The sequence below is a fragment of the Pleurodeles waltl genome, chromosome 11 (assembly GCF_031143425.1).
Source record: "Pleurodeles waltl isolate 20211129_DDA chromosome 11, aPleWal1.hap1.20221129, whole genome shotgun sequence".
Taxonomy (NCBI): Eukaryota; Metazoa; Chordata; class Amphibia; order Caudata; family Salamandridae; genus Pleurodeles; species Pleurodeles waltl.
The window spans coordinates 35,508,918-35,531,275 of record NC_090450.1 but is presented as its reverse complement, the minus strand read 5'-3'; the positions used below and the strand labels follow the sequence as shown (position 1 = coordinate 35,531,275).

The following is a 22,358-nucleotide window of genomic DNA, read 5'->3' as shown; positions in this document are numbered from 1 at the left end:
CAACAAGGTCATCTGCAGATAATAAGCAAGGTATGTGCCATCCCCATTTTAGGAGAATATAAATGCGCCTTCTGTAAGATCCCCGGCAAAACGGCGAGCTATAGTCCGAATACAGTGAGGGCAAGGACACATCCCTTCCGTAAGCCGTATCCAACTGGGATTTCACTTGAGGGAATTCCATTCATATCTAGCTCACCCTTGGCCCCGTTCCCTGTGTGTAGTTCCTTTAACACAGCTAATATGCTTCTGGGGATATTCCATAGGATATAATGGACTCGTAATACGGCGGGCGGGATATCCATCACATTTGGGACGGATTAACCCCCTCCGCCAAAGTTGTAATCAGGCCCTAAGTGTCGATTCTCTGCTCTGTATTATTTTTGTTTGTTAATCTTAGAAATTCTACATTTTTTCAATTAATTTTATGGTATGATTTGCTTTAATATTCTCTTTTAATGCAACTACCTCCCTAACTACTTTATCATTAAATGCTAATTAGTCACTGTTTAGGAGTCATCTCATGGCCAATTTTCAATGCCAGACTACCTAATTACATTCATAGAGTGCACACCACCACAAGCCTGTCTCTGCATGCTCTAGATGGGAGAAGCAGGGTGTTAGGGCTTGTGTTAGGTTGATCGTAATAGATTTTCAGTGTAGTTAGTTTAGAAATGTGCCACAGGCAACAACTATTACTTAATTTTAGTATTCTTTGCATGCATTCACTGAAGTGAGAGCCTGCACATGAGATGCAGCTGAAAGCACAGATGTGTAAGAGTCTGGTTACATATGTACACCAAAGGAATGAGCATGAGTCCAGGAGGTGGATCCACACATGGGTGTTGGCGGGGCACATATATGCACCAGAGGTTGAGTTACCACCTTAAAGGAAGCCGGCCATAGCCGGACAGTGGTTATACGTTATATAGACCTGTGCTTTGAGGATGGCGGCTGCATTATGAGGATGGGTTCTCGACAAATAGAAGGGAACCACACATAAAGCATGTGGAATGCCTGCAGGAGCCTGTGTCACGTATGTGCACCCCTAAGGTGCTTGCACACTGTTATATATGCATTAGAATATACCCTGGGATCTTGTAGGTGGCTGCATTCAGAGACCTAAGCTGCAAATGATGATATGTGAATCATAGATGTACCCAGTATCCTGGAGGTGGCTACACACAAACATTAGGGTGAAGTCTCATAACAAATATGTGCCTGAAGGAATGTACATTCCTACTTAGACAGAATGAACAAACTAATCTTCTTAACATCTTGCAGATATTGTCCTCATATTGTTTACATGAATGATGCAGGGACTGCCATAAAACTCTCCAAAATATAGTTGATGCAGACTTTATTCTACCACACAACATTTTTTAAAAATTCAAGAACATTTTCTGAGTCCCAGTAGTTTTTGGGTACGGTCTGGCATCCATGTGTTGAGGAACATTTTAAAATGACACAGTATTCTTGCAGGGGATAATATTTCAATTATTATGAGCCATTACAGTTTGGCCTTATACATAACAGTAGCACATTGCATATGATGGTAGTGATGTTCTTTGCAGTGTACCTTATGCTTTTTCATTTTCCCAGAATACCTTATGCTTCCATGGCCTTTAAATGGCATTTTAGCGACTATACCCTATTTTCACATAAGTCACCAGTGTAGACCAGCTTGCGTGAGAAGGCACGCTCTAAAAACTACGCTGGTTATCTAAGAGTGTGGAAAAGGCCACTTTAATGAAGCCGGTGCGGCTTACAACTATGAAGCCTTGGCACATAGCCATGAAAACTAAGGCAAATATTTAAGTAGAAGTCATACAACAGCGCAGCAAGTACGCTTGATGTCACAAATGACATGAAAAGAAGAAACAACACAATATCTACTAAGATGTGGTGCAGTTCTCTCTCCCCACGCTGGTGTACTCTCGGCTGCCATGTACCAACGCAGGCCCCCATGCATCATACCGGAAGGGTGTCTGAGTTGTGGGAAGCATAGTGTTTGTGGTGAAAGTGGCCACTTCAAGCATAAACTATGCTTTCAGGCGTTTCCCACTTTGTTTGTGTGCTGTACAATACATTAGACATTCGAAGTGAAAAAAACTAGGCAAAATGTAAATATTTCTTCTCCTAAGCCTTCCTCGGGGTGGTGCACAATTTTGGCACAAATCACTGTCTACATTTCTTTGTAGAAGGGGATTTAAGTCAAAACCCAAGAGTGGTTGCATGGGAATGCCCTCGCACTATCCTGGGAAAGCCTCCTTGAAGAAAAGTAACTGTAGGCAGCGGACAGCACAGCTTTGCAATTCATTGGGTTGCAAGCCAATGCAAATCGTGATTTGCGTTGGTTTGTAAATCCCAGCACAACACTTTTTGTCAGGTTTGCATTAAAAAAAAGTAACGCAAACCCAAATTGTTTGCAAATTTGAGCCTCGATTGACACCTCACTATACATCCAGGAAATCTGCGCCTTCACTTCTCCCACCCTTTGTAACCACCCAAGAAACCCACATCAACTGCATATGACATCACTAATTCCCTGCAGAACCGATTTTGTATTCAATATATTAACAATCTAAGCCTTAAACTTTTTGAGGAATGAACTCTAAACTTTTCCAACCCACACTGTCTTCACCCCTTTCAACTGATTCTCACATCCGACAATGCAATCAATCTCTTTTTGATCCGAAACATCATCTAAACCTGCCCTACTGCAACACCTTCCCATCAGTGACCCCCTAAGCATTGACCATACATCACTGATCTTTTGCACACTTGACTCAATCAAGCTGGGAGAAACTTGTCGCAACATTGTACACTGAACCCACAATGCTTTATAACAGGACAGGGTAAATATTGCCTGCCCTGGCAACCCTGGAAGCCCTGCATCACATTTCCAAGAAAGAGGACCCAAACTCCCTGCACCTCAGCACTACCCCTTCAAACAGCAACCCTCTCACTGACTCTGCTGGTGACCAAGCAGTTATATTTCAGAAAGCCCAGGACAAGAACCCTCAACATTTTCGGCACCTTCAAACCCCTAGTCGACTGCCAGTTCATAATATTCATCACTGCCATGTTATCCACATTAAACACTTTCTTGTTCTTGAAACATTTGCCCCTTAGTGGCAAAGCAACCACCGATGGGAAAAAACCCTAAAAGACAATGCTAAGTCCTTCCTGTCTGCCCCCTGCACAGGCAACTCCTCTGTGCGCTAAATAACCTGATAAAATAGACCAAAGCCAGCTCCACCTGCTGCACCAAAACAAATGAGGATGTTCCACTCTGTCTACTCCCTCAAGCCCCATATGGAAATTCTATTACAAATACATTCCACACCCTCAAGTCTGCCCACCCTATGATGGGGCACTGATAAACCTGACAGCAACAAAGCAAGGCCCATCATTATCATTATTTCATCGAATGCAATGCAAAAACACTCCTGCTGCACTGCGTGAAAGGGAGAGGGCAAGAATGTGCCATATATATCAAGATAAGCCACAAGCCCGCTCTCTGCCTGCGCTAGCCCACAAAGTGCATCCCAGCAGCAAGAGAGGCATCCTTGTAGCATGGTACATGGGCGCCTGTGTTGCATACAGGACTATTTTGGGGCAGGGAGGAATATCTTCCTGCACAAAAACAATCCTTTGAGGCTTTTACATTTGTGCTGCAGAATGCAGCACACATAGAGAGAGGAAAATGTGAGGACATATAAAGATATTTCTCCTTGTTACGCCTCCCGTGGGACAGGTATACCGGTCTGGGTAAATGTGGGAATACCCCAAAATCCATGAGTGGATGCATGTGAACACTTACGCGCCACCAATGGAATGCCTCCCTTGGGCAGAGTAACTTGCGTTACTCCAAATTTACCAAGCCACTCAGCGCCACGCAAGGTGGCCTTGCATGGCTTGGTAAATATCATTATAGGTTTTGCATCGCCCTTGCACTACCAAGCGTGGCACAGGGGTGAACCAAAACTTTGATAAATATGCACGCATTCTCCCGTAAAAAGTTTGGCCTGCTTTTACCACCCTAGAAACATTTTTTACATTCCCTAGTAGTAACGGCATGCCCCTCGCTTGTACTGTGATCTTTGACAACATCTCTTCCAACAGCTGCACCATAACCGCATTCTTCTCCTCTGGTAATCTTGCCTCCATTCTCACAGATTCATTCCCAATTCCTAAAACAGACAGGACCACATCTGACCCCACTGTCTTCTCCTCCACCAAGGGGCACACCCACATCTGCCATCAGCTCTTTGAAATTTGCTAACACCTGCTGGCAGGCTTGTCGCACCCACAAAAAAAATGATCCAGGTTAAAGAGTCACACAGTGAACTCTTGTAACAAATGTAAACAGCCTTTGTTTGTAAACTATCAAATAAAGAGCAAGACATTGAGCAACCCATCAACAAATCGCTAGCCTTCAAATTGCCTGCCCAGCAGTTCAGAACCATTCATATGCACTTCCAGCAATCACAATGGGATGTGCTGATGCTCTACGCCAACCTTGCCCCCACACAAACAGCTCTTACCAGCTCAGTGGCTATGCCTACAGATGATCAAGTCACAGTCGTCAACACTTCTGAGAATAAATATTCACTGACTGGCACTCTGGCCACAGCAAACACTGATTCCAACAAAACTCTACCCTCGCTCAGGCTGCACGCCTCGTAGTGACTCAATCAACCTGTTCAAAGGCCATTTCTTGGAAAGGCCTTCAATTCTGCCTTTATTAATTTCCTCTTTTGACTTGTGCAGCACCACACCTGGGTGCTCCCTGGCAGACAAATTTGCCGCCCACTTCCTACCTCTAGGACCTTTGTAACAAATCTAACATCAGCTTCAAAACCTCCTAGCAATAATTGAGTATCAAATTTGTTCCCACAAAACTGTAATCAATAACTTAAGAGTTCTAATTTAGCTGGAGTAGGATTTTTCCAATTTGCTGCTGGTCTCCCATGCCACCACATCTCTGGGTCTGCTGCTGCCAACCTCCACTCTGTCTCCTGTGTTCTTCTCCCATGTTACCTCTACATCGTGTGAGCAGGTGTTTTGCTTTGTACTTTTAACACTTTTGTTTGAACTCATAATATTGCTGCTCACAAACACCCCTATTCTAGGACCAGCAAGCCCCCACCTGGCCCTGCTGCTCCCTCTACCCCTCCTTGGGGGGCACCTTTGAAAGGGACAGTATAACACTTGCAAACCACTGCCTGGGCTCCCTTAATAATGTATGTTAAACTCCAGGAAACATGTCAAGCAAGATGTTACACTCAAGCAGGATTTGACACTCTAATGTGAAAGAATATTCTCGCAGCCCCACCCCGGTGGTCACTCTAAACCATTTCTAGGCCAGTTTTCTCCCCGCCCCTGCTTTGGTGTCTTGCTGACTGGAAGGACAAAAGAGGAGGCAGGTCCAGGTACCAGCGTGAGCTGCTTGTGACAGGGGAGGCCCATTTGAAGTGTACCTGGGGTCTGGCCACAGCCCCCCGGGCCACCCTGTCTAGGGAGGACAAAACCTCCACACCCCAAAGCCCACTGTCCATGCCATGGGTGTAGTTCACACCTCCCCCCAGGGGAGCCATCAAGCTGTCAGGTGACAGCTTAATACACACAGAATACAGTCAGGCAAAAGTAATTTTTCTAAAGTACCTTTCCGCAAATGTTAGATAAAATACAACTTTACCATTAGACTGGATTTGGTTTAATTCTTAAAAAGAGACCTTTAAGTATTTCTGTAGCTGTTACCAATGTGCAATTAGCATTACAAGGTGTTATAACGTAATCCATTGTTTCACTATGGAGGCAGCCAGCCTTGCCACAGTTAAAAGAGCTATTATGTTTTTTTCAATGTAGAGACATATGGAATATTAAACTACCACGTCTGACTTTTAAATACCATGCTAACTACTGTTTGGTCATTAAGGCCTCCATTAGGGGTAACTTATTAATATTTAAAAGGAAGGTTATCCTGGTAAAAAGGTTTATTTTGACAGATAAAATCTGCAGTTTAAAACTGCACACCCAGGTTACAGTGGTAGGCCTGAAGGCAAGCTTTACTCTGTCGCTGTACTGGTTGGCACAATGAGCGCTGCAGCCCACTGGTGACATTTTAATTACAGGCCTGGCTACCCGTTGTACCAAATAGTAGGGACTATTTGTAAGTTAAATAAGCCAATCAAGAGTATACCAATCTTACGATGCTAAAGGGATTAGCACATACCCTTTACCTCTTGTTAGTAGGAGGAAAGTGCACAGAAAGAGACAGATCCTAATACTGAGTGCATCCACCACCCCATTGTCTAACCCCGCACATAAACTGCCTTCAGAGAAAGAAGATGTAACTCTGCCCACTGAAATAACTGCATAGCTACCATATTGAGAGAGTGGGAAGGAATACCTCCTTGACTGTTGAGGTATGCCACTGTCACCTGATTGTCTGACCTCACCACCAGACGATGACCCTCCAGAAGATGACGGAATCTCTGGACCGCCCGACAGACGGTAATCAATTCCTTCCAATTGGAGGACCGGCGGCTGTCCTGAAAGGACCACTTGGCCTGGAAGGAAATGGCCCCCAGAGTATCCCCCCACCCAGGGAACTGGCATCCGTGGTTAGAACCAAGGGATGGGCAGGCTTCAAAGGCACTCACCAGAGGAGATTGTCCAGAATTGTCCACCATCACAGGTCTCTCGGAATGGCAGGAGACAAGGGAACAAGTAGGTTGAAGTCCTCCGATCAATGGTCCCAGAAGGCAAAGAGACTAATCCACGAGGGCCTAAGGTGCAACTGAGCCCAGGGCAACGAAACACTACAGCCGCCTTGGCAACCAAAATGGCGAAGCCAGAGGTAAACTGGAACTCCAGATGTGTCCAACACTGCCGGAGCCAAGGACGCAAAGTCTCTGCCCTGAGGTGGGACAGAAACACCCTGTTGATGTCTGTACGGAACTGGGCTCCAATGAAAATCAATTCCTGTGAAGGAAGCAACTGACCAAATTGATCAAAAACCCATAGAACTGAAGGGTAGAGCACACCATCTGTAAATCCCCTAAAGGACTCTCCCACGAGGAAGCATGCAGGAGCTGGTCGCCTAGCTAGGGATAAAGATGACAACCCTGAAGATGCAGGTAGGCCACCAGTGGCACCACCACCTTGGTGAACACTCATGGTGCAGCCAATAGCCCCAAAGGCAACACTGTAAATTGGTACTGGATGCCCCCCAGACATAATCGCAGAAACTCATGTGAAGATGGACAGACTGGCACATGATAATAGGCATCCTGGAGTTCCAGAGTACACATGAAGTGCCCGTCTGCCACCAGAGGAATTATCCTCTGCAACATCTCCATCTTGAAAGGCACATGACAGACAAATTAGTTCAGGGCCTTCAAATCCAAAACCAGACTAAACCCTCTGTCATCTTTGCCACCAGAAAAATGACTGAGTAGAACCCCCAACCTTGTTTCAGAGGGGAAACCACATGTACTGCCTGCTTCTGTAACAGAGAAAGAGTGTTGTGATGGAGGGCCACTTGATTGGCTTGAAGAGAGGGCCACAGGGTTAGACAAACCTCAGAGGATGCAGGATCAACCCCGAATTCTATCTTGTAGCCTGACTGAGCAAGGTCTAACAGGCAAGCGTCTTAAGTAGAAGCCAGTCAAGCCAGAAGAAACCTTGGAAGACGTCCTCCAATCACCATATCCTTCACCACCATCATATAGTCAGGAACGCGTTTGAGTGGTGGGGACTTTGCTTTCTGTTCCTGACCCTTCCGAGCTTGAAACTTCCCATGAGATCTCACAAACTGCCTTTTAGGAAGTTGTCGTTCCTGAAATAGCCCACCTCTCGCATCCCAAACCGGCTGCAGCAAGAGTCAGGGAGAGTGCCCAGCGCACCTGCCCCTAAACGCCAAGAGCAGCAGGAAGTCAGGAAAGCCCCTGGCTTCCTGCGATGAAAAACTCCCCACCCCTGTAGGAACCAGGAATGGAGATCTGCTCAATTTAAAGATGTAGAAAGAAGCCTCCGCAGTACCACCCATGTGCTCCAGAAGCAACCCTGCTGCAGGCCGAGCCAGCCAAGGGACATGCAGGCGATCCTCTGTCCGCCCAGGAGGCAGAGGGACACATGGCACCGCCTCAATGAAAAGACTCCGGAACTCCAATACCGGCAGCCGACCCAGCCAAGCTGGAGCAGCTCCCTCAGTCCTTGGTCCATTCTGCCTGAAGACAGAACAGGAAACAAGCATTTGCAATGCAACGGGTCTTGCGTTTGCTCGTTAGAGCTGATCGAGTTGGAAACTCCTAACCCGACTTTTCATCTATCGGCAAAAGTGCTTTTATGTACGTAAAAAAGTTAAATTAACTGTGAGAGCGCTCGACTTCTGCCAAGCGAAATCACGCTAAGAAAATAGAGAAAAAGTAGTCCACGATCTGACAGAAAACAGTGAGCCTCGCATGTTTTCTGTACTTGGTTGCTGCGCTCGAGGAGGGCTAACCACCGGAAAAGGCATGACCTGTGCATGCCTTCCACTAATGAAAGCAAGCAGATTTTACTAGGCAAGTCCACGAACCAATCAAACACACTGACGTGACGTCGACAGGGCTCCGAGCCCTTTTCTAATAACTAAAGCGTCTTGCTGCGATACACATGCGCGAGTGCATGCAACGCAGGCTCGACCCTAAAAAGAACAGGAGGAATTCTGGGTAAGTATGTTTAAGTACTTCCTGGGGGAGGGGGGTGGGGTGAGGGATCCAGCATTCCTCCTGTTTGTTAGGGTCGAGCCTGCATTGCATGCGCTCGCACATGTGTATCGCAGCGAGACGCTTTAGTTATTAGAAAAGGGCTCGGAGCTCTGTCGACGTCACGTCAGTGTTTTTTATTGGTTCGTGGGCTTGCCTAGTAAAATCCGCTTGCTTTCATTGGTCGAAGGCATGCACATGTCATGCCTTTTCTGGTGGCTAGCCCTCCTCGAGCGCATCAACAGAATACAGAAAACATGCGAGGCTCGCTGTTTTCTGTCCGGCTCGTGGACTACTTTTTCTCTATTTTCCTAGCGTGATTTCGCTTGGCAGAAGTCGAGCGCTTTACACAGTTAATTGCACTTTTTCGGTTACGTACATAAATACACTTTTGCCAATAGGTGAAAATCGGGTTAGGAGTTTACAACGCTATCAGCTCTAACATGAGCAAACGCGAGACCCGTTGCATTGCAAATGCTTGTTTTTGCTGTTGTGGAAATAGATGATCTCCACTTTGTGAGAAATGGGACGAGGACTAGAGGGACCTGGAGGTAATCATGGGTTTCAAGAGGACAGGAGTGCATGTCCCATTTCTAGGAGACTCGCGTTATAAAGGCCTGTATGCCGTAATGATAAATGTAATTAATGTATTTCGTCAATGCACCCAATTTACAGCGTTATGGGTTATCCTGCAAATTTACTATGGACCTGCCCCTCCTGGATCTGCATTAAATCTTTTGAGGATTTGGTTGTCTTTACAACAGAGACGTAGGTTTTTTGTGGCATTTCACTCTACTGCTGAAAATACACACAGGTCCTTAATAGGTACCTTCACACATCTGCTTGAGTCCTATGCAATCAACCTTTCCGACCTAAAGAAATACTTTTAGCCATAATTATATACATTTAATGGAAAGGTATTGAACTTCCCCAGTGCCACTTAAGCACTTTCAACTGCGTAAATAAATGAATACGAATAAGGTCTACATTTTATCCTGCGACAAAACATATTAATAAGTTAATGTTTAACAAAGGCAAGAGATTAGTAAATGCCTAAGTGTGACGTTGACAGAAACAAGTATTGAAATTTATTTGGGATTTATGTTTGAAGAGGAGTGTGTTAAATTGTTGTGAACCCTTGTTTGTCGTGCGTTACATGGCATCTGTTGTTACTTCCGGGGTCGTTTCAAAAGCGTGCGTTACATTTTTTAATTTCTTGAAATACAATGGGGCATATTTAAAAAATGTGGCTCTGCACACAGTGTAATGCCACTTGTATTGCGCCCCTTAGTGCCCCCCTAACGCCACCATGTTGCCTCATATTCAAAATACGGTGCACCATGGGGGTAGTTAGCGGACTAGCCTCAAAATCTTTGACGCTAGTCTAGCGCTTTGCAGGATTAGCGTCCAAAATAATAGCGCTAATCCTGCAACCAATGGAAGGCTCCTTTGAACGCCCGCTCTGAGCAGGCGTTAAAAATGCAGAAAAAAATGGTGCAAGGAAACTTTTTGGGGCCTCCCTTGAGGGGCGGGGGGGGGGGGGGAAAGCTCCCTTTGCATACATTATGCCACTTTGTAAAAATGTTTGGCCTCCTAACGCCGCATTAGCGTTAAAAAATGACTCTAATGTGGCATTGGAATGGCGCTATGGGCTCTTAAATATGCCCCAGAGTGTTTTGCTTTGAGGTCACTGTTGCCGAGAAATCTTTCAGTGCCTGCGTGGGGATATAACCCACATGTGTTGGTCACAAAACAGATTTACAGCTCGGGTAATCCTGTTTACTGGAGCCTCGCTGCCTCCTTTGTAAACAGAGCTACAAAGGGTTCCGCCCGCATCCTGACTTCTTGTTTTGCACATTTGATGTGGGTTCGGGGTCAGTCTGGGTTTGCAGGTGGCTTCAAATGTTAAATTCGTATTATTCATCATTCCGGTTACATTCATTCCCACTACATTGTAATGCGCCCGCCCCTTGGTGGTTGATGTGACACGGAGTCCGCGGTGCCGGAAGAAGGTTGAACAGGTTTGTAGTTCCGGTTAGAGAGGTGAGAGCTAGGCACTAGGCGCTATAAACTACGAGATCAGCAGTACTGTTAAGATGGATATCGGTGCTAAGACTAGCATGTGTGTGTTTTATTGCCACCTAAACATTGGGTCGACATTGTGTGAATTCCCCTAAATTACCGTTTTTGAAGTTTCCCCTAAAGACTGGAGACTTCTTACCGAATTTGTTATTTGTTCCAAATATCAAGCCACATTTGCTTGTATTTTATTAAAACAGGCCTTTCTCTTAATTATTTTTGTCTGGCAATGCCACTTTTTGTAGAGGGTTGAAAATTATCATTTATGTTCAAAATTGAGCGCCTTGGCATGCTGCTTGTCGAGTTAGCACATCACAGCTACATTGCACCAGTAGTTTATTTCAGTGTTTCGATTATGCGTTCAAATGATGTATTTTATTCACTTAAAATCAGAATATTTGGGTGGTTTGGTGTGTGATTGAAGGCAGCCCTCGTTGAAATGTATGAATTTACGTTCATGAACACCCCAAAAATACTATAGTGGTGATAAAATTCTGTACGTTCATGAGCCCCCAAAATGCTCTAGTGTTTATAAAATTCTGTACGTTCTTGAGCCCCCAAAAATGCTACAGTGTTGATAAAATTCAGTGTTAATAAAGGGTGAATTATGTGGCATAAAACGGCACCATTTGGTGCAGTTTATATCACTGCATTATTTAATCCTTTTCACGAGTAAACCTGACCTGGCCCAAGGAACGAAATATTAGTACCAGATTAAAAAATATATCTGAGAAGCAATATGGCTTTTAGCTGCAATGTAACAATATCGTCTCAGGTTGCGTTGTTGCCTTTAAATCATTCAAAGATCTATTTTTTTTTTTTTTTTCTTCTTAATATTGTCATTTTTTATGTATCTACACGCTATTAAACTTGCTTTACGTGCATTGGAAAGATTGTGTGCCTTTCTGTTTAATTTCTTTAGGTATGGGTGAATGTGTTCGATCGTATTGGTATATTGTTTGGAATTTTGAACACGGTGCAAAATCGCACTAAAGACCAGCGTTATTGTTATTATGCAGAATAAACACTCCAAAAATGCTGCAGTTTTCAATAAATTATCTGCTATTAACGTGATTTATTCACCGTGTCTCTATATATAATTTATTCACTATTGCTACATTTTTTGGTTGTTCTTGTTGTATAATTATAAAGGACCTTGGCATTTACTGCCATTTTTCACCATGTTAAAAAATCGAAACAATGTACTAACATGGTCCGTTTCGAACCATCAAGAAACACATTCAGCTGTAAATAAATAAATTAAGTATTAAGTTATGCAACAACCTTCCCAAATCAATTTGCAAGTACCAGGATTGATTTTTTTTTTTTTACTGTTGGTAAGTGGTCCCATGCCTGGAAGACTACATGAATCCATTCCTGAACTTCCATTTGACAACGTGAGGCACTCTGGGAGTTGTAGTCTGAGGCTGCTTCCAGCTCGTTGAACGAGTGCTCCCATAGCAATGATTTCAATTGAAAAAACCTAGGGCTTGAACGGAAGTTGCCCTCTTAGCACACAGCCATCTGATTGGCGCAAACGTGAGATCTTACGTGACACGTATGTGGGAAACTGCATTCTTTTTTTCTCCGTGCTATAAAGGTTACTCCTTTTTAGCAGAAGTTAGGAGCTATATATATTTTTTGAAACTGTACTAGGTAGTATTAAGAGATTGGGTTCCTTGCAGAGTTGAAAGTAGCCATTCAGGAGAATAAAAGAGAAAATAGTTCTATATACTAAGGCCCAAATTTAAGAGGGCTTAGCGCCTCCTTTAGCCACATCAGCGTCATTTGTTATGAGGCTACTGTGGTCCAACAAGGCCAAATTCGCCACTCCATACTTTCAAAGTCGCGCAATGCATGCATTGCCCCACTTTGTAATCCCTTGCACCATATTATGCCTGTGCCAGGTATAATGTATGTAAGGGCGGCGTTCGCCCGTTAGGGGGGCCAAAAAATGGCACAGTGGAATGAATCTATGAGAATCCACTGCACCATTTTTTGCGGCATTTTTTAATCACTGACAGAGCAGGCATTAAAAGGAGGCACACCATAATTTATGATGGGCCTCCGTGTACTTTGCAGGATTAGCAACAACATTTTTGGTGCTAATTCTGCAAAGTACAACAATAGCGTCAACAATTTTGACGCTATATTTCCCAATCTGCACCGTGGTGCGCCATATTTTTAGTATAGCGCAGACATGGTGGTGTGAGGGGCTCTAAGGGGCGCAATAAAAGTGTCTCTGCACTGTTTGCAGGGCCACTGTTCATAAATGTGGGCCTACATTCTGTGTCTTCAGCTATCACCAACTTCAAGCAGCTTTATAGTGCTTTTTTGAGTTTTTACATCTAAGCAGTGCTTAATTTGTGTTTGTAGTTTCCGGTGCTGAGCACCGGCACTTATTTTGCAGGGCTGGGGCTTTCTCTTCTGCTTCAAGCATTTGCTGCAACCAAAAGACACACAAGGGAAAAACGGAGGGAGAGAAAAACGAAAAAGCATCACAAAGGGAGAAAGCAGAAAGCTGCAAGAGTGAGCTGAAGGGGCTGAGAGTGGCTGTATATGATTGAAGAGGCACGAGATGGCTTCAGGATTACGCTGCCTCAGTATTCCGTGCTCGCACATTTAAATACAGCAGCCGCGTGTTTAAGAGGAGGGCTTTGGGCACCGGCACGTTTTTATTTACAAATTAAGCACTGCTAACAGGGAATGGGGGGGAGCACTTGGGCGGCACCCAAAGGCCATCACAGCCACTCACAGACACACGTGTTGCTAGTAGGCACTGATTCCACTTTGTTTACAGCAGTCAATCAACCTCTCTCTTAATCATAATAAAAAATGTTGTCATCTTATAAAAGAGTGTCCCTCATGAAGCAAGTTATCAGGCATTTTTTATTAGGTTGTTGCAAAGAGAAACATTTCTGTCTTATATTCCTGTCAAAAAACAAATACCCTACAACTTCCATAACCTTTAGACTTCACTACATTCCAAAGATAATCTAAAAAACACCTTCTTGCAAGAGCCTACATGCAAATTAAGTTTTGCAATGTACAGAATAAAAAAAAAGTGTGTGTGCGTATGCGCGCCCGTGTGTTGTTGTCTGTGCAGGCCTCATGTCTCTGTGATTGACAGTTTTTATTGCCAAATTTTCCTCAGAACTGATTGCAGCTTCAAGTTCTGAGAAAAGGAACACCCAGTAACTAGAACGTGAGCTGTATCTCTGTGTCAGAACACATGGCTTCTAAGAACTCTTGGCACACATACAGTTACTGAAGAGTTGAGTGGGCGTCAAACGCCAGGTAAAATCATAGGGCCTGATTACAACTTTGGAGGAAGGAGTTAATCCGTCCCAAATGTGACGGATATACCACCAGCCGTATTACGAGTCCATTATATCCTATGGAACTCGTAATACGGCTGGTGGTATATCCGTCACATTCGGGACGGATTAACACCTCCTCCAAAGTTGTAATCAGGCCCATAATGTTTATTAAAAAACTAACATATCCAACAGCTTCAACTTTCATCCTCCCTCTCATGTCTCTCCAACCCAACTGCCCCCCAACTCTCAAACCGCCCACAACATTCCCTTTCCATTGTCTCCGCATTTCCTCCGTTCCACCGCACAAGGCACGCGGCAGAGGGTGCGAGATATGCAGGGTGCGAGATATACAACCCAACACACCCTCTGCCGCGTGCCTTGTGCGGTGGAACGGAGGGAATGCGGAGACAATGGAAAGGGAATGTTGTGGGTGGTTTGAGAGTTGGGGTGCAGTTGGGTTGGAGAGACTGGAGAGGGAGGACAGAAGTTGAAGCTGTTGGATACATTCCAAAGATAATCTAAAATGCACCTTCTTGCAAGAGCCTACATGCAAATTAAGTTGTGCAATGTACAGAATATAAAAAAAAGTGTGTGTGGGTATGCGCACCCGTGTGGTGTTGTCCGTGCAGACCTCATGTCTCTGTGATTGACTAAGTTTTTATTGCCAAATTTTCCTCAGAACTTATTGCAGCTTTAAGTTCTGAGAAAAGGAACACACAGTAACTAGTACATGAGCTGTATCCCTGTGTCAGAACACATGGTTTCTAAGAACTCTTGGCACACATACCGTTACATCCCATGATAGCCTTGAAGAGAGGACTCGTCGGCCGGCCAGACATTTCTTCTGAGTGAGAGATCAGAGCTTCTTTCACTGATTTAAATCCATGTAAGACCACCATGGGAGTCTTTCCAAGCCACAAGGTGAAGATGTTCCCATAGGTCTTTGCCAGCTGTGGAGGGAGGCAAAATGGAAGAAAGACTCAGATATGGCTTACAGAGTGCAGCAGATGTGCACCAGTGTGTGTATCTGTATCGCTCAAACATAGCCAAAAGGCAGCAGATCGCCCTACAGGGTCAATGTCCAGAATAAAGTCAAGGAGTGATAGGAGAGGTAGTTGGTTTGTAGACTGCTGGTGCAGCCTGCTGTTTATGTGGCAAGAAAAGTCCATTTAAGAATTCACAACGCCAACATCTCTAACTCGAGCAAACGCAGGACCCATTGCATTGCAAATGCTTGTTTAGGCTTGGTCTATACAGCTTTAAATATGCACAGTGTGATCACAGCCCGAAGTGAGCTTTTCATATTATTGAACCTTAGTATATGTTTTCCTGATATAAATAAACCTTTTGAATGAATAATACATGGTGGGATACTTCATTTCATCTTTTAACATCTTTTAAGTGATTTACAGGTCCTGTTAAGCCTGGGAATATGTCTAAGATCATCTATTGAAACATTGATTATGATAATATTTGTATTTTTAGGTTTCTTAGAGTTGTATAAGGCAGCTGCTCTTGTTCATAAAATCAGAGAGGTCAGGAATATCACCATCTAAAGACCGTGATCCTTGGGATGTGCAAGGCCTTGTCCGGACAATTCTGTGGAGTTTGTAAGTAGGGTGTATGAAATACGGATAACTACCTTTGCCCACCTAGGACAATTTTCAGTAAATTAAGCAGAATTTTGCACAACGGACCTGCCAACTCTTATGGTGATTGTGTAGTAGTGGGTTTCCAGCTCGTTTTTGGAGGCTGTAAACATCTGATGTCCACAAAAGGTGCGAAAACACCCCAAGACATCGGCAACAGCCTTGATGGCCCTTTGGGGCAGATTTAAGAAGGCTCTAGCTCCACTTTGTGGCAGATTAGCATCATTTATTTAGGCTAATGTGGCGTAGGGTTGGCAAAAACGCTGCAATTCTAGCATTGCGCCACTTTGTACATCCATGTGCCACGTTATGCCTGCGCCAGGCATAATGTATGCGGGGGGGCATTCCAGCGTTAGGAGGCCCAGAAAAGTGGTGCAGTGGATTCTATGAGATTCCACTGCACCACTTCTAGCGTCATTTTTACCGCCTGCCTAAGGCAGGTGTTGAAATGAGGCTTCCATTGTTTTCAATGGGCCTCCTTTCACTTTGCAGGATTAGCCTCAATATTTTTGGTGCTGTTCCTGCAAAACGCCAAACTACTATCAATATTTTTGACGCTAGTTCCCTAACATGCGCCATGGTGCGCCGTAGCATAAATACGGCCCACACATGGTGGCGTTAGGGGGCGCGATGGGGTGCAAGAAAAGTGGCATATCATGACATGGAGCATCACTTTTCATAAATTTGCCCCTTTGTGTTTTGTATTTTTTTGGGAGTGGGTGGGTGGCTTGGTGAGGGGCAGAGTGCCTCTTAGTTAGCGCTCTGCACCAGGCACCGTCCCCTCCAAATATCACCTGTAGACCCTTAGCTGACTGTATTTATGTCACTTCTTGATAGAAAACAATGCCTGAAGCCAGCTTTAAACAACTTAAATACAAGAAGTTCTTAGTTGAAAAGGCAAGTTGCTGAACTACTAGTGACAGACCTCTGCAAATTGTAGTTATACAGTATGTTTGGAGAACCTGTTTGGTCAGGAGTGAACTGCTTTGGAAAGCTTAGGACATACCCAGCGAAATGTGAGAGTAAAATGAAGGATATTGGTAGCCAAAATATTGCGATTATAACATTATTCAACTTGGGGCAGATGGAAGATGAACTGTGAGTTTTGTTATTTAAATTTTAGAGTTGCAATCATGTGACCTGTGTAGTATTTTTATTTTGAAAGGTTTTTGCATCACATAGGTATGTTCATTTAGGACTCATATAACAATGTAACTTTTGTTGCCTATATTTTTAAAGTACGAACTAAGTTTCCTTACTTTATGTAACCGTTAAAAAATGTTTAAATTCTACCTACCTTTATTTTGTGCTAAAAATCAGCCAGTCAGAGCAGCACTGTATGAAATTGTATGGTGCTGCATGGTGCAAAATGATATTTTTTTCACAAGATCCACACTGATGTTATCACCTCCTACACTCCCATAAAGAATGCTGCTTTAGTTCTTCACTAAGAACCGCAAGCAACTTGGTGCAAATGTAAGTGTGTGGTACCTTGCGTAAACTTTGTACTGTAGTGATGCCCTCTTGGGCCCACGTTGGTTCCCTGTTTTAGCTTTGTTTCATTTTTTTAAGAGTAGGCAGTTGTCCTTGGGACCACTGCTTGCTGGGTTGCCTGCTTGCTATTGAAAATATTTGTTTCACTACCCTTGAGGTGTTGGTACAAAAATGAGCTGTGACTGTGATTCAGTCCCAAAATATTCATACATAGCACTCCAATTCACGACTTGGAAGGGGTGTCCTAAAGACGGCCCTTACAAATATCAAATTGCTAAACACAAACTGCGACTCGGTACCGTTACCGAATCAAAATTTGTGTTTTGTACATATGAAAAAAAAAAATTCAGTCGGAAATGACCAATTCTGTACATTGGGCTGTTTCCTACCTCAAGAATGCTTTTGTACATATGGCCCTTGCTGCGGTGCTTGAATCTACTTTTTTGCACAAGAAATAGCCACTGCATGCAGCAGTTGGCCAGCACTGCCTTTTACACAGCATGGCACTGCACAAGCACCTTCACTACTCAGTGGTGAATCCGAGCTTTTGTTTATATAAACCGGAAATGATTAATGAATAAGTGAAAAAAGAAATATTGTCTGATTATTGCAATGACTTAAAGTTTGACACTAAATATGAGCATGATGATGATGATGATGAAAAGTCAGTTGAATAAAATATAGTCGCACCTGCGTTTGTTGCCGTTCTACATTGCCACCCATTGCCTATCTTTCACATTGCAATTTAACATGGCATCAACGTAAGCCATCATGTCACTTCCAAACATAGGGCCTGGTTTAGAGCTTGGCAGACTGATTATTCCATCTGAAACACAATGGCTATCCCATCCGTAGGTTTACAAGTACCGTAGAATATAATGCACTTGTAATACGGCTGACCGGAGATTCCTGTTAGTGACAGAGTAACCCATCCACCGAGATCTGGTCAGGCCTAAAGCAATCAAATAAATCATGGGCTCATTGGTAAGATCAACACCCCTTCTGATCACTAATAACCATAGAGACATCCAGGACAGCCAAGATGGCTAGCTGGTTAGCAAAGAAGGCGTTAGCTAGTTGAAATCCTAAGAATAACTATAACCAGACTGGTAGAAAGTACATTCTTGGGCCAGGGCCTGAGGGTGAGGGGGACACTGTACCAGTGTTGTTCAAAGCTAGCGATACCCTAAAAGCCATGACCTGCTGGGCCTCAACCTTCCACACTGAGATGACCATTGGCTTGCATTGATATCAGCATGCTGCAGAGTGAATCCTAGTTGAAGTTACTGCAAGACAGTGGTTCTCAACCTTCTGAATTCTGTTGACCCCCACTGAATTTCATTACAAGAAATGGGGGCTCTTAATATGTAGTCTCTTTTCTTACTGCTTGTAGGAGGCTGGCCCTCTATGTAGTGTGCAAAGCTAGGTACACTGTGCAGGGGGTCCAGGCAACCACTTGTTGGTTTACAGAGGTAAAAACTAGATCTCCTAATGCTCAAATTTTTATGGTAGCTTGGTTGAGCAGTTAGGCCAATCTTGGAGAAGTGCAAAGCATTTGCTGTACTCACAATATCAATCATGCAACTCACACATTCGAAGGAATAGCTTGTATGAAAATACTTCACATTTTTATATAATTTTAAAGACCAAGATTATCAAAATTGGTTGTGTACTTTTGGAGATATGGATTTTTGAAGTCTAATTAAAATACTCTTTTGTGCGTAATTATGCACCAACCGGAATCAATGGAAAGTCACCTTTAAAAATACATATAAAATCACACAGTTACTTTATCAGGTTCTCCTTTTGCAGGCTGGTCAAGGTCGTTAGTGTGCACACTGTGCCAGCTGGGGAACTTTGAGCAGCTCTCGGTTCCCGCGGGAGTAGCAGTGAAAAGTCTCTGGAGCTGGTGCAGGGCCACTGCGGGGGACCACTTGGAAAAGGGCTGTGCAGGTAAGTTTAGAGATGGGTCCTTGGGGTCCCCTTGGACTGTCGAGGTCACAAGGGGTGAGGGACCCTAAGGACATAGCGGGTTCTTCGTTGCAGGGCACAGGGCAGCCGTGTACAGAGTAAATTGGTGAGCCAGGAGCTGTGCTCAAAGATGCCCTTTGGATCGGGTGATAAGACACTTTAAGGGTCACTTGCAAGAAAACGGGGGCACTATGGCAAGAGGTCCAGGGTGTTCCTGAAGTCCCTCAACTGGGGCTTCCTCCTGTTCATTTTTTAGCCCCAAAGGGGCTGGTTTTCCTGGTGTCCGATTTCAGCTGACCAGTACCCTGGTCATTTATAGAGTTAAGGCCACTGGAGGGCAAGATGCCACCAAACTTGGCACACTTACAGGGTTTGTCCTCGTATTCATTGATGTGCCACCAGATCTAGCTGCAACTTCCGGTTTGGGAGTTACCAGTCGGTCAGTGAAGTGACCCTTACTGGGTTGCTGGTTTCTTCTTTGCTGCAGAGTGGTACCTCCACTCTCGAGGGAGTTCTAGGGTGATTTGCAGAGACTGTAGGTCCTCTGGGTTTCTTGAGGTCAGTCCAGTTGTCCAGCAGCTCATCAGAGGCGATTGTCAGGTCCTGGTGGCAGCAGGCAGGGTTTGACGCCTTTTCTTCGTGCAGCAGGTCCACAGTTCTTGTGCCTTGGATTTTATTTGTGCTGGTCTTCTTGGTGTCCTTTGAATCTGATTATCTGGTCTAGGGAAGCCCACTAAATACTGAATTTAGGGGGCGTTTTAGGGAGAACCTGGTAGTGTCCAATGGAACACTTACCTTTGGGTGGCTACACCCACTAGAGTGACCACTTCCTGTGGCAAGGGTCACATCCCTATCCTTGATTGTCTATTTTCCTTCCATCTAAGATGGAGGAAAATGAAATATAGTGTCCATCTTGCAGGCAACATCTTATGGGTGGTGCATGCAGGTGGGGCCATTCCTCTTACCCTTTGTGTGGTTTCCCGCATTTGCTCCCACCAAAAATGAGGATTTGCAAAGGGGCTGACCATCTGGTTAGAACCAGTCAGCAACCATGCTAGGGTAGTTGGCTTTTGCAGAGGGCACCTCTAAGGTGACCTCTGGGTACATTTAGGGATGAATCCAATACTGGTACCAGTTTGAATGTATCATTCTGAGTTGTTTGATACCAAACAACCTAGGGTTCAGAGTGGCTTGTGTTGACCAGTGTCCAGCACATGTACTAAAATAGCTTCTCTGTTCACTCACTATGTCCCAGGGTTGGCAAGGACACAGTGGGGGCATATTAATCATGCAGTTATGCCCCCACATATACTATGGTACACCCTGCCTTAGGGCTGTAAGGCCTGCCAGAGGGGTGTCTTACCCATAGTAAATGCAGTGTATGGTGGACAGGGCACACAGGCAGTGTGCCATGTTGAGTTTGTATTTTAGGTTTGCACCAGGAGGCTCAGCTTGCAATGGCAGTGCTGGGTGCATCTGGGTGCATGGCCATAGAGCAGGGGCATTCAAACTGGGGGGCGGGCCCCCTTAGGGGGCCTCAAGTGATTTCAGGGGGGCGCCAGGCTCGGGCCCAAAGATGTATTATGCAGAAAACAGTGCTTTGTTTTAAGCCGAAAATAATTTATTGCATTTTTGAAAATTGCAACAGAACTTAACTGCTATCTTTTAATAAGTCTAGACATATTTAAACATTGCCAACCTCGTAGAATAATTGTGAAAAAATTCTCAGGGGGGCCCAATGATATTTTATTCCACCTGGGGGGTCGGCATTAAAAAGTTTGAAAACCACTGCCCTAGAGGGTGGCACAATCAGGGCTGCTGCTCTCAGGGGTCTACCCAAAGTACCCCATGCCCTGGGCGCCTAAGTATCCTCTTACTAGGGATTTATAGTGGTAGCTAAGAGTGTATCCAATTGTGCCAATGCATCAGAACAGTTTTAGAGAAAGAGCTCTGGCCTAGGGAACCTGGTTAACAGGGGCCCTGGGCACTACAATTTCTAGGCTACATCATACATCATTTAAAAAGTGGGTGTGAACCACGTTAAAAAGAGGTCTTTTCACCCTCTGCTTTATATTCACAGCACTTTAACACCCTACCACACCCAAAATCCTTTCGGTCCAACATGAGGTGGTATAAAAAATACAGCCAATAAAGCCCAATATGAATAGGACCAATTAATAGGACCAATTAGGCGTCATCTGTACATTCTGCTGCATTTTGGTGTGGTGCTGTGTGGCAGTTTTCAAGGTTATACAGTGAGCTTTAGTTTGGCAGGTCTGTGTTGTTTCAGAAGATGAAGGTTGGCCTCAAGGCAAAATTGAGCTGGGAGGCTGTTTATTTACGACACAAGAGTGAAGGTGCACGCAAATCTGGTGATTCATTACAGCTTGAACACAGTTGAAAGCAAGGAGAGCCTTTAACAAATGTCTGGGTTTTTTTCTACTGGATTTGTCCTTTCATTACAAGATGGTTTAAATTGCCTGCACTGTTCTATAGGGCTGCAGATTTGGATTCGCGGATTCGGACCTGACGATCCGTGTGAAATGGTAGGCACTGACTGGCTGGCCACAACCTTACGGAAAAGTTGCAGCCACCATTTCCTTTTGTCACATTGGGTCGGGCGGATGGGAAATGATCAGTGAACAATCAAAAAAGGAGTCAGGATACAGGTATCGTTTCCCCATAGGACACATAGGCACCCCTCGAGGGCAAAAAAGTTGCCCAATTATTTTTTTTTCATCTGATCCGCAGACCCGCGGATCCACTAGTGAAACCGCAGAGCTGCGGCGCATCCACTGGTGAATCCGCGGATCAAGAGAACTTAAAAAAAAAAAAGAAAACACTGCATCCAACTTCATGCTGCACATGGCTGAAGTGCAGCTTGGGTTTCGGTGGATGAATGAGGGTTGGCCGCCGGGTGGGGCACAAGTTGCAGTTACCTTAGGACGCAAGTTATGTATATGTCTCAGTGGTGGTCACCACTGGCTGGGCATAGTTAGGTCAGCTGTAATAGGAAAAGCCTATATTGTGTTGCTTATAACTTTGGCACAGTGTAACGAATCTCCACAAAACTTTCCAAAAAGGTGCTG

The 22,358-nt window shown here is 44.5% G+C and overlaps 1 protein-coding gene across 2 annotated transcripts in view; it reads right to left on the bottom strand.

Annotated features, from left to right (window-relative positions):
• The window catches only part of LOC138265331 (cytochrome P450 2J5-like), a 102,724-nt gene that overhangs the window by 48,801 nt on the left and 31,565 nt on the right, over window positions 1-22,358 (bottom strand). Inside the window, exon 2 of one of the 2 annotated variants that reach the window (XM_069212952.1) lies at window positions 14,943-15,105. The exons of the other annotated variant lie outside the window; for it this stretch is intronic. Within the exon in view, the coding sequence (XP_069069053.1) occupies window positions 14,943-15,105 (163 nt within the window). The remainder of the gene's footprint in view (window positions 1-14,942; window positions 15,106-22,358) is intronic. 2 annotated transcript variants of the gene reach the window in all.